The 12128-nt window shown below is 38.5% G+C and overlaps 1 protein-coding gene across 1 annotated transcript in view; it reads right to left on the bottom strand.

The window, feature by feature from the left end:
* The window catches only part of LOC129360497 (ribosome biogenesis protein SPATA5-like), a 110110-nt gene that overhangs the window by 63222 nt on the left and 34760 nt on the right, over positions 1 to 12128 (bottom strand). The window contains exons 13-14 of the mRNA XM_055030776.1: positions 11944 to 12023; positions 6895 to 7021 (exon numbers count right to left, since the gene is read on the bottom strand). Of these exons, the coding sequence (XP_054886751.1) occupies positions 6895 to 7021; positions 11944 to 12023 (207 nt within the window). The remainder of the gene's footprint in view (positions 1 to 6894; positions 7022 to 11943; positions 12024 to 12128) is intronic.

Here is a 12128-nt window from a genome sequence, read left to right on the forward strand (position 1 = left end):
TAGTTTAGACATCTAGACATGTTGACTATAATAGAGTCCACAAAAGCATAGAGAAAGTTTTTTTTATACAGAAAGCAAAGTGTTTTGACCAAATACTAGAGAAAGAAGATTGGAGTGAAATAAAGACAAACTTAGATGAAAAGGACAAAAAATATACAAGCTATTCAGCAGTATTTTGGAAAGAGGGGGGTTAGGAGCAGCATTTATGAGAATAAACGAGATTTCCTGAACTGAGAGCATTCCAAGGGCGCCGGTGGTCTCAGCTTGCCAAAAGGCAAGACGACACATGCTGGAGATGTCTGCCAGGTAGCAGAGCACAAAGAGCCCTCATTTCCTCCTATCCCTCCCTCTCTCCAACACAACTTCCCCCCACCCTCCACACACACCTCCCTCTCGCATCCCCATGTCTTTCCCACTGTTGTTCAGCAAAATAAAAGTACCTGATGAAAGATGAATACCTGGACAGAAAACAAACTAGTAAAATCTGACATGCAGGTATAACTCATATGGAAAACAGTAAGATTTCCTTTTTATTATGACAGCAAACCAAAGGAAAGAAAGCTTATAACTCTTGGATAAGCAAGGTCTGGTTATACAGGTTTTTAGTGCTCTGTATGTTATTGGATTGGAGACTTATTGTGGTGGTACTGGATTCACAAATGTGTAAGCTGACACTAATACAGTCCTTGAAGTTTGATACTTGCCTTGGGATCCTGCTCCCCCTTTACACTCCCTCTCTCGCTCTCTCTCTCTCACACACACCTTTTCTGAGCTCATCCCTAGGTGGTATCCCATTTCTTGCATGCAAAGACACACAAACCTTTTTTCTTTTTTTCCAAATGCTACTTTTTTCTTACCACTTCAGTAGAAACAAATGGAAATCTGTATCCTATATCTTAGAAACATAGGAGAGGCTCCAAATACTTTGAATATCGTAAAATAATTCAGAGATAAAAAGCTTTTCAGCAAAGGAAATATGAATAAAAACACCATCTGAGTTCAGACACGCTAATAGCTACAGTGCAGATAATAATGGCAGCTCAGCGTCAGTAGGACACCCGGCACTGTGGCAGCAGGGTTCTATTCAGAACTGTGCAGTCAGGAAAAAACAGTGAATAAGCTCTAATCCTTTAAGACAGCATCAATAGAGATTCCATCATGCTTGGCTCGTCAGGAGAGAAGAGCAAAGCTTGGGAGATGATAACGTCAGTCCAGCACAAAATAAAATATGGCCTGTTTTGACTGGCTGGCTTATAGGCACTCTTTTTGCTAAGGGTAGTTTCCTGTTTAGTGGAAGGGCGGCTCAGAAGGAGGTTTATGCTAAAGAAAAGACAAAACAAAAGCCATTCAGACAGGGAAACTCTAAGGATCCTTGCATGTCCTTATGACAGGCTTAATAGGTAAGTCTTAAAAGTTATGGGTGTTGAAAATAGTCTTTCAGAAGAAAGGAAAAGTCTTAATGTACAAACTGAATGGAAGAATCACAGAAGCATTCATATAAGCCAGCACACAACAAACACAACATGAGACAAACTATATTTGTCTCTTGGATACAGACAAATATAAGTTTTGCTTTAGGTGTTTCCTGTCAAAACATTTACATTCAGGTCATTCCAGTCAGGGGAAAACCAACAAATCACCAGGACTCAAACCATAAACGCAACAGTAAGAGTATCAACAGCTTAAGACTGCCTCTGAATACTTGAGCTTCACCTCGGTTTGATTCTTAAAACTTGATGATAAGACAAATTCCATACCAACAGGATAATAAATCATAGTTGGTTAATGCTTAAAAGCCAGGTTACCAACTCATTTAAATAAACTCAAACAATTCTGTCAAGGAGAGTAGCCAAACATCCAGCAAGAATTATGCTGGAAATTTGTTGACATCAAAAAAAAGTGTGTCATCAAGAGGCAACTTGTGAAAGGACATTGAATAATTTGTCAAAGTAGAACTCTGTAATTCAGGAGATTTTTTTATAGATAAACCTTTATGAGACTTGTCTCTCACATCTGTCTGAAAACTAACTTTCAGGACCTCAAAGGACATAAAACATCACAAAAATGACCATAAAATGAGGTCAGACTAAAATATGTGACAAACTTTGTGCAAAAATTGCATCACATGGTATAAAAAAATTGAAAATAAACTGGCATGTAAAGTTTCTGTAAGCTGCAAAGGCACAAACATAAACAAAACACAGAAATGTTTACTGAGCTGAACTGAAGAACATTTCCCACTTGCTTCAGAAAACATTTCTTTAAAGTTGCTAACAATTATTATAAATGGTCTGTTCAGAAACCTGTTTTTCTTTGAAGTGAACCATGTCAGGTTTGGCACCATCTTCTGTTCAGAAGCAACACTACAACACCAGCAGCAGACTTCAGGGTAGAAATCTGATAAAAATGCAGATAAATGAATAACTAACATCAAAGTGCAGAGAGTAAAACATGTCAGGATGGAGGTTGGAGAGCTAAATATAGTCAATGCCATTAACCTTGACTGCTTCTGTTTATCAAGACGCTAAACTCCTGCACTATTATATGAATGCTCCATGTGGAGCAATATTAGCAATGTTAGCTTAAGGACTTTGATAGTAAAAAAACAAAACAAAACAAAAAAAAATAATGAATTAGCAAAGAACAGTCAATGCACAGTTCATCTGCACAATCATGGATTACATAATAAGACATATAACTAAAATAGTACAAATAATGTAAATGAGTGGGTTTTACATTAAAAGCAAATGTTTTAATTCTAACTGTTCACAGGAGGGGATTAACAGAGTAGATTCTGGTGGCTGAAGTGATGGGGAAGCGGTAGATCAAAAAGTAAACAATAAAGTAAGATAAATATTTGAAGACAAGGTTTGTTTTCTACAACCAACAGAATAAAATGTAAAATAATAATTTGATGAAGACAGTTTTATTGCTTTTTTATTGTTTTGTTATGCAAACCAAATGTCTTTGTGTTCTATCATAAAATGAACAACATTATTATGAGCCATATAAGATATTCCATCTGGACCTGCGGAAACTGATCAAGTATCCGAACATAGATTTTGAATGATGTAATTACTATGAATCCCCAGTGACAACCAGCAAAGGGAGGAAAATATGTTGAAATGTAGTTTTTGGACTTCTTGTTTGTCTACGTGTTCATGTCAACAACCAGCTCACTGGATAGCTGCTTTACAAATACAGTGACAGGGCTTTCTCCTCTGCTGAACAGGGTGGACAAATATTCCTAGTGGTGCTAATCAATCATCAAAGCTTGGCTGTGGCAGGTCGGAGGTGGGGCTGGGTGACTGGTGCCACAAAAAGAGGAGAGGAAATGCAGGAGACATTTTTTAATAGAGTGGAAGGAGGTGTTGGTGTGGGCATTTTTAGACTAAAGCATTTTATTTAGCACATTATCTCACACAGATATCCAGAAAAGAGAATGCAGTAGATTAGTAATTTCTAACCCTGGAGGACCTAGAAAGTTTTGAGGGGGTTCTGGCGTTTACTTTCAGAGAGTCTGCCAACATCCTTTGCACATTAAAAAATAATAATTAAAATATAATTACATCATATTTTGCTTTTACTAACATATATGTCCATTACTAGTGTGTTAAGGGAGTAAAAAAGCAGAAATATATATTAATTGACACTATTAATTGAGTGACATTACGTTGCAAGTCGAGTAACATGTTATTTTTATTTTTTTCATTTTGAACTGGTTATGATCAAATACTCTGTTTTTAGGACACAGATCTGTAGTATTTGCTTTATTTCTGTGTAAATCACTGTTATTATTATCTATTAAAATTTGTAAATTTTGGATTGATAAATCATTCAATTTGACTTAAATCATTGTCAAATGAAGGTTTGCTTTGTTACAAAGATGTGATTTTCTCTGGCCTTTGCACATATTACTGCCAGCATGGCTCAGAGGGAACCAGATATAAATGTTCTTAACCAAAGGGAGCAACTATAGTCTGAGGACAAAGGAACAATTTCTGATTACTGTGTTGTTGTTTTTCTCGTTTTGGCTGACGTACCATTTCTAGTTGAGATCAAGAACAACCAATCTGCTTTTTAAAAGTAGACTTGGCTTCCTCCTCTTCCTCTCATAAAGGCAAGGTCCCTGTACGAACCTCTGCGCCACTAAAACCTGACAATGACTTCATTGACACCCAAGTGTCTCATTAATCTTCCTTTTGCTCCATCATATCCTGACATCTGCATGGAAAAAGCCTCTAGCATCAGTTTGCACCACCGCTTGGTGGTGAAACATGGCAGAGTGCTGATATTGTGTACCGGGTTGGGGTTTCTGGGTGTCTAGCTGCCCATTTGGCTATTCTTGTATATATTTCCTATACAAATGACGTGAAACTCACCAACCACACATACATAAGACAAAGTCACTCAGCAGGGGATGTGAGCTGGAGGAGGATATCTGATTTCTCAGCTGCGCAGGGGAGCACTTCCTGAGAGCAGCCGGGGGTTTCCCATCTGTCCACCCTGAGGCTTGACCCCCTGCCTACTGTTAATAGTGTTTCTTTCTCTTCCTGTTGATGCATCTTTCTCATTTTTTTACTAAAATACACACATGAAACAACACACTTAGGGTGTTTCTAAACTGCCACACCACTAATGGAGTTTGAAATGAGACGGCAACCAGTTATGGAGGTGGAGGAAGTTGCTGTCATCCCCCACCACAGCAATGGATCAGCTCTCCACAAGTGTGCCAGAAATGGGTTTGTGTTTGGAGTTTGAGGAGAGGTTTAGCCAAAATTTGCATGTGGGGGGATTTGTGCTGATGGATATGAAACGAACAGTTATCAGTTTACATAAAACAGCAGCAAACATGCCAGTTCCTGTCCTGAGCTGCAATGAAAATGTGTATAAAAGTCCTTTGATGGATGTGCTATTTTAGACTGAGACTCCTTTCCTGAGTGTGTGCAATTTTTCTGGGAGGAGAAATGAAAGACAAAAGAAAGCAGCCCGAGTTGGAGCTCTGAGATCACCGTGACATTGTGCTTTCCTCTTTGACAGAACACAGACTCCGTCTTTGATCAGCACTCAGGAAATTTCATTAAGACAGAGATGAGTGGATAAGAGACTAAATAAAGGTCCTGTGGAAAAGAGAAGGAAGCAAAGGAGACAACAAAAAAGTGTAAATAGAAACTGAAATGAGGGTATTGATAACATCTCCATCATTTTCTTATTTACACTGCAGGTGGACATATAAGGGCAAAAAAACAATCTGTAACAGTGAAATTTCAGTTAAACTTTTTTTTAACCAGAAGGTAAAATATGTTTATGATTCTAAATTTCACTTCCATTTAGCAACTTAGTTGTGCTGTAAAAATGTTGTAATCAAAATTCAGGCCATTCACGACAAAGACCAAGACCAACACTTCCATCACTCTTCAAGACTCTTCTTCTCCTATTTTTTCCTGACATACTGGTCCCAACTCGACCTCCCTCTACAGACCACCGGACTCGTGAGATCGAGTATTCATATGAGAGAATGTACCGGAAATCCCACCACCATACCCACAAGCTGGTTTGTCAGTAAACTCTGTACTTCTGGACTCCTACCATACTTTTTTTGAGAGTAAACAATTTTAGTTTGTCGTTTCCCCCAAAGCGGATGTGTTTTACACAGTCACAAGGAATCGCTAGCGGTCTGAAAAGCCATATTAACTTCATAATAAGTTCTAGTTGCTGCAGAAATTATTCGACTCAATTTACAAACTGAACTGAAACTATAGCAAGGTAGCTCTGGTAAACAGCAAATTAAAACTGGAGCAAAAGCATGTTCTCCTTGTTTGCTTAAGGAGAATCAGTGACAACTTATGAGTTGTGACCACGATTTGGAAGCTGAATTGTGCTGTTGCTAAGAATAAAAAGTCTTCAATCGAGCGTTTTCACACCTCGTAACACAATTGGGGACCAAAATTTGTAACATTTTCAGCTAGTCCAGTCCGCTTTCACACTCCACTATGTTAAAACAACAAAAACCTTTGAAAAACCTGTTCACCTCCTTGCCTGTGGTGGTGCAAAACCAAGAACCACTGAAGGAAACAACAGGAAAACCTCTGAAGAAGAAACTGAGTGAAACTTGCTTCTTCACTAACTTTTAACAAAAATGGAGTGCCATTATATTTTAGCAGTAGTAAAGTTTCTCTTGTGTCATTGGCAAAAGACCATGAGCCATTTCTCCTGTAAATGGTAAACTGCGTGTTTATTATATTGGCGTATTTACCCAAAATGCTGCAGTCCGATTTGTGGTTTTGGAGTGGTCTCCGGTCCACTTGGCGTTCACTTATGCATTCATACCACATGCTTCAACTAAATTGAGACCTAAGTTTGTAGGAGGACCAATGTTTGCTTTTTTGGTTCATATCACTTTGTTTGTAAATTCAAACCTCTCCAAACAAACTGTACTCTCTGAGCCAATGGACTAGAGTTCGATTAAAGCTGAATGAACAAGGCTCCTGTCAATGCACCCACAAACTTCAAATTTATGAGTCTTCAAAGATTTATGTGCAAATTCTTTGAAACAAACCCTCCTGATACATTCATATTCAGCTCTTAAGCATTGTCATGTTTCAGACATGTCCATCTTGTCAGCTAGGATCTTGCAATATGACTTCAAGTTCAATGGAAATAGGACATTTGCAGTTATTGTTACAAGACACCACCAATATCTACAAAGTGAATCAAGCAGAACAGACCAGAGAAAAGACCTTTAACCTTATCAATCAATCAATCACTATAAAAGTCAGGAAGAGGAGAAGAGGAGACAAGGAAAGTAAACACAAAACATCCACTCAGCCTTATCAATCACAGACCAAAGAGAGGGAAGGAGAAATGAAGAAAGAGTGCCAGTGTCTTGTTTACCTTATCGATCATGTCAGGTCGGTTGGTGGCAGCCAGCACGGTGACATCTCGGAGCTGCTCAATGCCGTCCATCTCTGTCAGGAGCTGAGCCAGGACCCGGTCACCTACACCGCCTGAACCCGCAGAGCTGAAGAGGGGGTGAGTGAAAAAATAAGACAGATAAGTGAAAAGAGGATGGCAGCAGGTGAGAAAAGATGAGTGAAAGGAAAACAGATGTATGTAATTTCTGAAGGGATGGGAACAATTACATATTTCCACCAAAGGTTTTGACAGCAACAGAAATGTTGAATTTCACCCAAATCAAACTATGGAACCATCATTCTTTTCCAGAGGAAGTACAGTTAATAATATAATTGTTCTCACTAAGAACTTCACAAAAAGAGGCTTAGTTGCATCAAGTTGGCTTAATAACACCCGGTTCAACAAGCACCACAATCATGTCTGACATTCAGAAAACTAATTATAGCTGCTCAAAGATCAGTTTTCTGGATCATCAAGAACTGCATGATGCAGTTCAATTGAAAGTAAGACGATTTCTTGGATTTCATGAAATCCAAGAAGTACCATTATTATCATATCTTTGAGGATTTATGTTGCAACCAATACAAAGCTTGCTCATCACTAGAAATAGCCACTGCTGTTGAATCATCAAACAGCAAGTCTGAAAGAAGCAAATGGATGGAAAGAAAAGGCTGGGGAAAACACAATTATCTGATGAATTCTTTTTCTGTTTGGAAAATCATTTGTCTAAAAATAAAAAGGTGTCATTCTCCTAATTCAGAAGTGTCTTCATCCAAATAAGCATATAAATATTTTTGTTTTACCAGTGCGGACTGGCCTTCGTCCCCTCTGTGTTTATTTCTTTGTTAATCAGTTGCCTTCTCTCAATTTTCATTCAGTTTTTCCCATTTGCACGTAATTCTCCTGCCTGGTCACACCTGGTTCTTTTGTCATCCATCCACCTTCCCAGTAGTTAAAACTCAGTCAGTTTCATGATGTCTTTGCCAGATTCTTCCGTTGTTCATTACTTGCAAACTTTCATACCAGATTGTCTGTTTCCCTTGTATCTCCTCCATTTCTCAATGTCTTAACATGTGGTTCCAACATCATTATCCCATCCTCCTCTCTGCATTTGGGTCCATGTCCAAGTTGGTACCAGCCCCAGTGTGGGGTAGAACCTGTACAGGTTGCCAGTTCCTCACAAGGTACCATTTAGAAGAGATCAATTATGGTGTTTCAGGGCAACAATGTGCAATGAATAAACTATGGCAAACAAATTATGATCAGTTCCAAGAGACAAGAAGTGGTAACCATGCTCAGAATTTGGGCCACAAGTAGATATCCTGCCTAGATGGATAAATACTGTCAGAAGGTGAGTTAAATCTGTATTGTATAAACATTTGTGTCATTGCCAAAACTTCTCACTGTGCTTGTAGTCCATTGAGGAAAAAGAGCAAACATGAACAAAAATGAAAGATGTTGGAAATGGCAACAAAAAAACAAAATGAAAGCAAAAAAACTCAGTAATGCAGCTAATGAGAAGTGATATAAATATGTCAAAAGAAACAATTAACAGGACTTTGAAGTAATTTTAGATAATATTTTGATGACAACAGAGATTTAATTAACACTATTGTCATTCATCTTTATAAAAATAATCCTCTGGCAGCAATTTGGAGCTTTCTTGCCAGTGATGTAAAACCCTGAACTGAAAACAAGGCAACTGAAAACTCTGATAAGGCAGCAATAGTTGGGAGCCCCGTTTGGACTTATTAACATGGTTTTTCCACTGAACCGACTGAAACGAAGAAAAGCTGCAGCAGGCAAACATTTTGTTAGGGGATAATTCTAACAGTAACAGTGCCAGAAAGCTAAATTTGGTTACCTGGATGAACCAATTTGGGCTTAATTAGTATATACAAAACCAGGTGTGCTTTCTACAACAAAAATATGTTAATTTTATAAATAAAAATAAAATATAAAGTGGAAAAACTACTCTACGAAATTGGGTACAAGAATTTAAATCTGGTAATTAAGTGATGTTTGTAATGTAAAGGACCGACTCAGATACACCCGTTTGCCGCTCAATAAAAGATCTGCAGCCTTAAAAAACTCAGCAGCGCATTAGTCATTGCATTAGAAGGTGGTTATTTTCCACAGCACAGCGCAGACAGGCATCCTTCTGGTCTCAAACACACACACACAGTCTCTGTTGACAGGGCAAGCGGAAATGCCAGACGTCATTAGTGCAGACAAGGCTTCAGAGGAGCACAAAAGAGCTCTGTCACCGAGTTACGAGGGAGAAGAAAGAGAGGAGGGGGACAGCGAAAGAGAAGGAGAGAAAGTTTGGGTCAGAGGGCGACATAGCATGCTAGACAGGAAGCTGGGGAAAAAAGGAGAAATTATGAAACGGGTAAACGTGGAGAAGAGATGGATAAATAATATTTTTGAGAAATGTAATAAACCACCATTTGCAGTTGCAGTGGGCAATATGGACTTAGAATTTTATCATAATATGTTGTGACACTATTGTGATAATGATAGAAATTATGATAAAAAATGGTTCATACTATTTTTTAGGTAAGTTATGACTGCATCACACCTAATCTAATATGAAGTCTGGGGAAAAGAAAAAATATAACAGAAAGATGAACAAAGTCTCAACATGCTTGATGACTGCATGTGTTTCCAAATGCATATTAGCAAATTTCTCTATTTTAGCCCAAAATTTCAAAAGTACAAATACCAAAATTCACTATGGTTTTATGGCAGTGGTCAAGGTTTAACTATAATGTACAAAATTCCATACTGTAGTACATAAGACTGAAAGGTATTTGTATTTTTATTGTGACTCATTTTCTAAAAACCATAACTTTCCATTTTATGTCTCTCTGACCTGATCATCTTTGCTTCACTCCTGTTTTCCTCATTTCACTTCACCAGTTTCGACTCGTGGCAGGTAGGCTGACAGATTTACAGGTGCTTCTCATCTCCTGCCTCGCGCGCTCACCCTACACACACACAGCAGCACAGGCTGTCTGGTTGTATCAACAGATCTGAATCCGCACTGAAAGTCTGTGAGCCACTTCATTGATTATACACAGCAGGAAGTAAAGTTCAATAAATAACGTTTACAGATCTGCAAGAAGTGCATTTCTCTAAGTGGTGAGTGGCCTTGAGGCACAGGTCCAGACCTGCTTCAACCAATGTGAGCTGGCAAGCAGAAGGTGTAGCTGGCACTCGCACATATGAAAAATTGATATTCATAAAAGCTCAAAGTAGAAAAAAAACAGGATTGAGGAAAACTGCCAACTCTACTGGCAAAGAAATAACTGATAAGGACAAATTATTATTTAGTGCAGACTGGAATTCTGCCAAGAAGACAAAATACACAAACAGTGCAAGTGCAGCACAATGATTCAATGAAAGATTTAGACATGATTTAATTAAATTCTAAAATGTGTTTTATTTATCCCAAAGGGAAAATAAATGTCTTAACTCATGTCATCAAAGTACCTTCAAATTGTTGCTGTAAAGGGTGATGTTGCTGGAAGGATCCCTGGTAGCAGCCAGTGTTACAATGAATCTGAGGAGGCCTCGAACTAAGGAAACTCAATCAGCTTAATTTCCATGCAGCAGAGGTGATATTTCACAGTAACAGGACCGGGATGAACCCAGAAGTTGTTGGCAAGTACTGCTAATTCACCTCAATTGCTTTTGCTACTTCTCTTAAAATCTCTTTCAACTCCAATGGGATTTTATTTTAATTTTTTACTTTAGAAATTGAACATCCAGACACAGCAAGATATTTAGATGTTTGCAAGCTTGCAGAAAATCATCATGGTTAGCATAAATAAAGACTGGAAAACATAAACCTGTGAAACATAAAGTTGTGTGGAATTAATATAGATAATGTGCTTCTCTTAAAGAGTTATTGAAATAAACTGTAAATTATGAGCAAAGTATAAATACTTTGAGTAAATTGAATTACAATAATAATCATGAAATTTACAGCAATATGTGACACACTGAAGATCTGTTATTGTTGTTGCATCAACCTAACAGAACCCATGGGTCTTCTGGTCCCTGTCTGTTCCTGTCTCCATTCCCAGAACTGGAACCAGACAAGGAGCAGCAGAGTTTCTGTGCACCACAAATCTGGAATGGACTTCCAGAAAACTGCAAAACAGTTGAAACGTTTTGTTCCTTTAAATCAAGGCTAAAACTTCACCTGTTTTGAGCTGCTTTTGAACCTTAATAAAGTGAACATTGACCAACATATATGATGTATGTTGATTATTTTGATTATGGGACTCAACAAAATGTAACGTTTATTACTTGTTCCTCAATTCTCAATTGACTTTTTATCTTTTTTTTATTATTATGTATGAAATGTGCTTTACAAAAGACTTGACGGATTGATTTCAGCTGATACCTGTAGACAAAGTTAAATTAAAGTGCAACCTGTCTGATGACAAAAAATGTGTGGTGAACTAACTGGTTATAAGGCCTGCTGCCCTTTTCTTAGCTCCATCCTGCAAATGTCATCTTTCTCTGGTTTAGCAGGAAGCACGCTGCATATTTTCTTAGCTCCATCCTGCAAATGTCATCTTTCTCTGGTTTAGCAGGAAGCACGCTGCATATTTGGCCTTCCCCATCTGCCGTGAAAGAGCACAATGAAATGTTTGTGTGCCTCCGGTCCATGTCCTTTACCCCCCCCCCCCACCCCCACCCCAGTCTCTTTCCTTCAAGCCACAGATGTTCCCTGTGCCATCCCACTGAAACTCCTCCGGACAACACTCTGTTCTGTGTTCTCTGCTGGTGAAAAGCCACACAACTCTGCAAACACAGCATGGGAACCAGTGCATTCATGCAGACTGTTTCGGATGTTTGTTCCTTCTATCATGCATGAATCACAGTGAGAGGAGAGAGGCGGTAGTCACATAATTAACATTGACCACTGACATGATTATGAATTTGTCACACAAACGGGAAGAAGCTGTTTGAGATAATTCTTTTTAAAAGAATACAGAAAAGGACAAACTGTACCTTCCTCTTTCGCTGGCCAGAGCATCGATCTCATCAAAAAAGACGATGGAAGGAGCGACGGCCCTTGCCTTCCGAAACACCTGCAAGCAACGTCAGCAACAACGTAAGAGGCAGAAACAGGACAAATGTTTAACGGGACATATGAATCATCAGAGACACAAACATGAAGAGGAAATACAGCCGTC

Source organism: Poeciliopsis prolifica, unplaced genomic scaffold (assembly GCF_027474105.1).
Source record: "Poeciliopsis prolifica strain line A6 unplaced genomic scaffold, Auburn_PproV2 SCAFFOLD006, whole genome shotgun sequence".
NCBI lineage: Eukaryota > Metazoa > Chordata > Actinopteri > Cyprinodontiformes > Poeciliidae > Poeciliopsis > Poeciliopsis prolifica.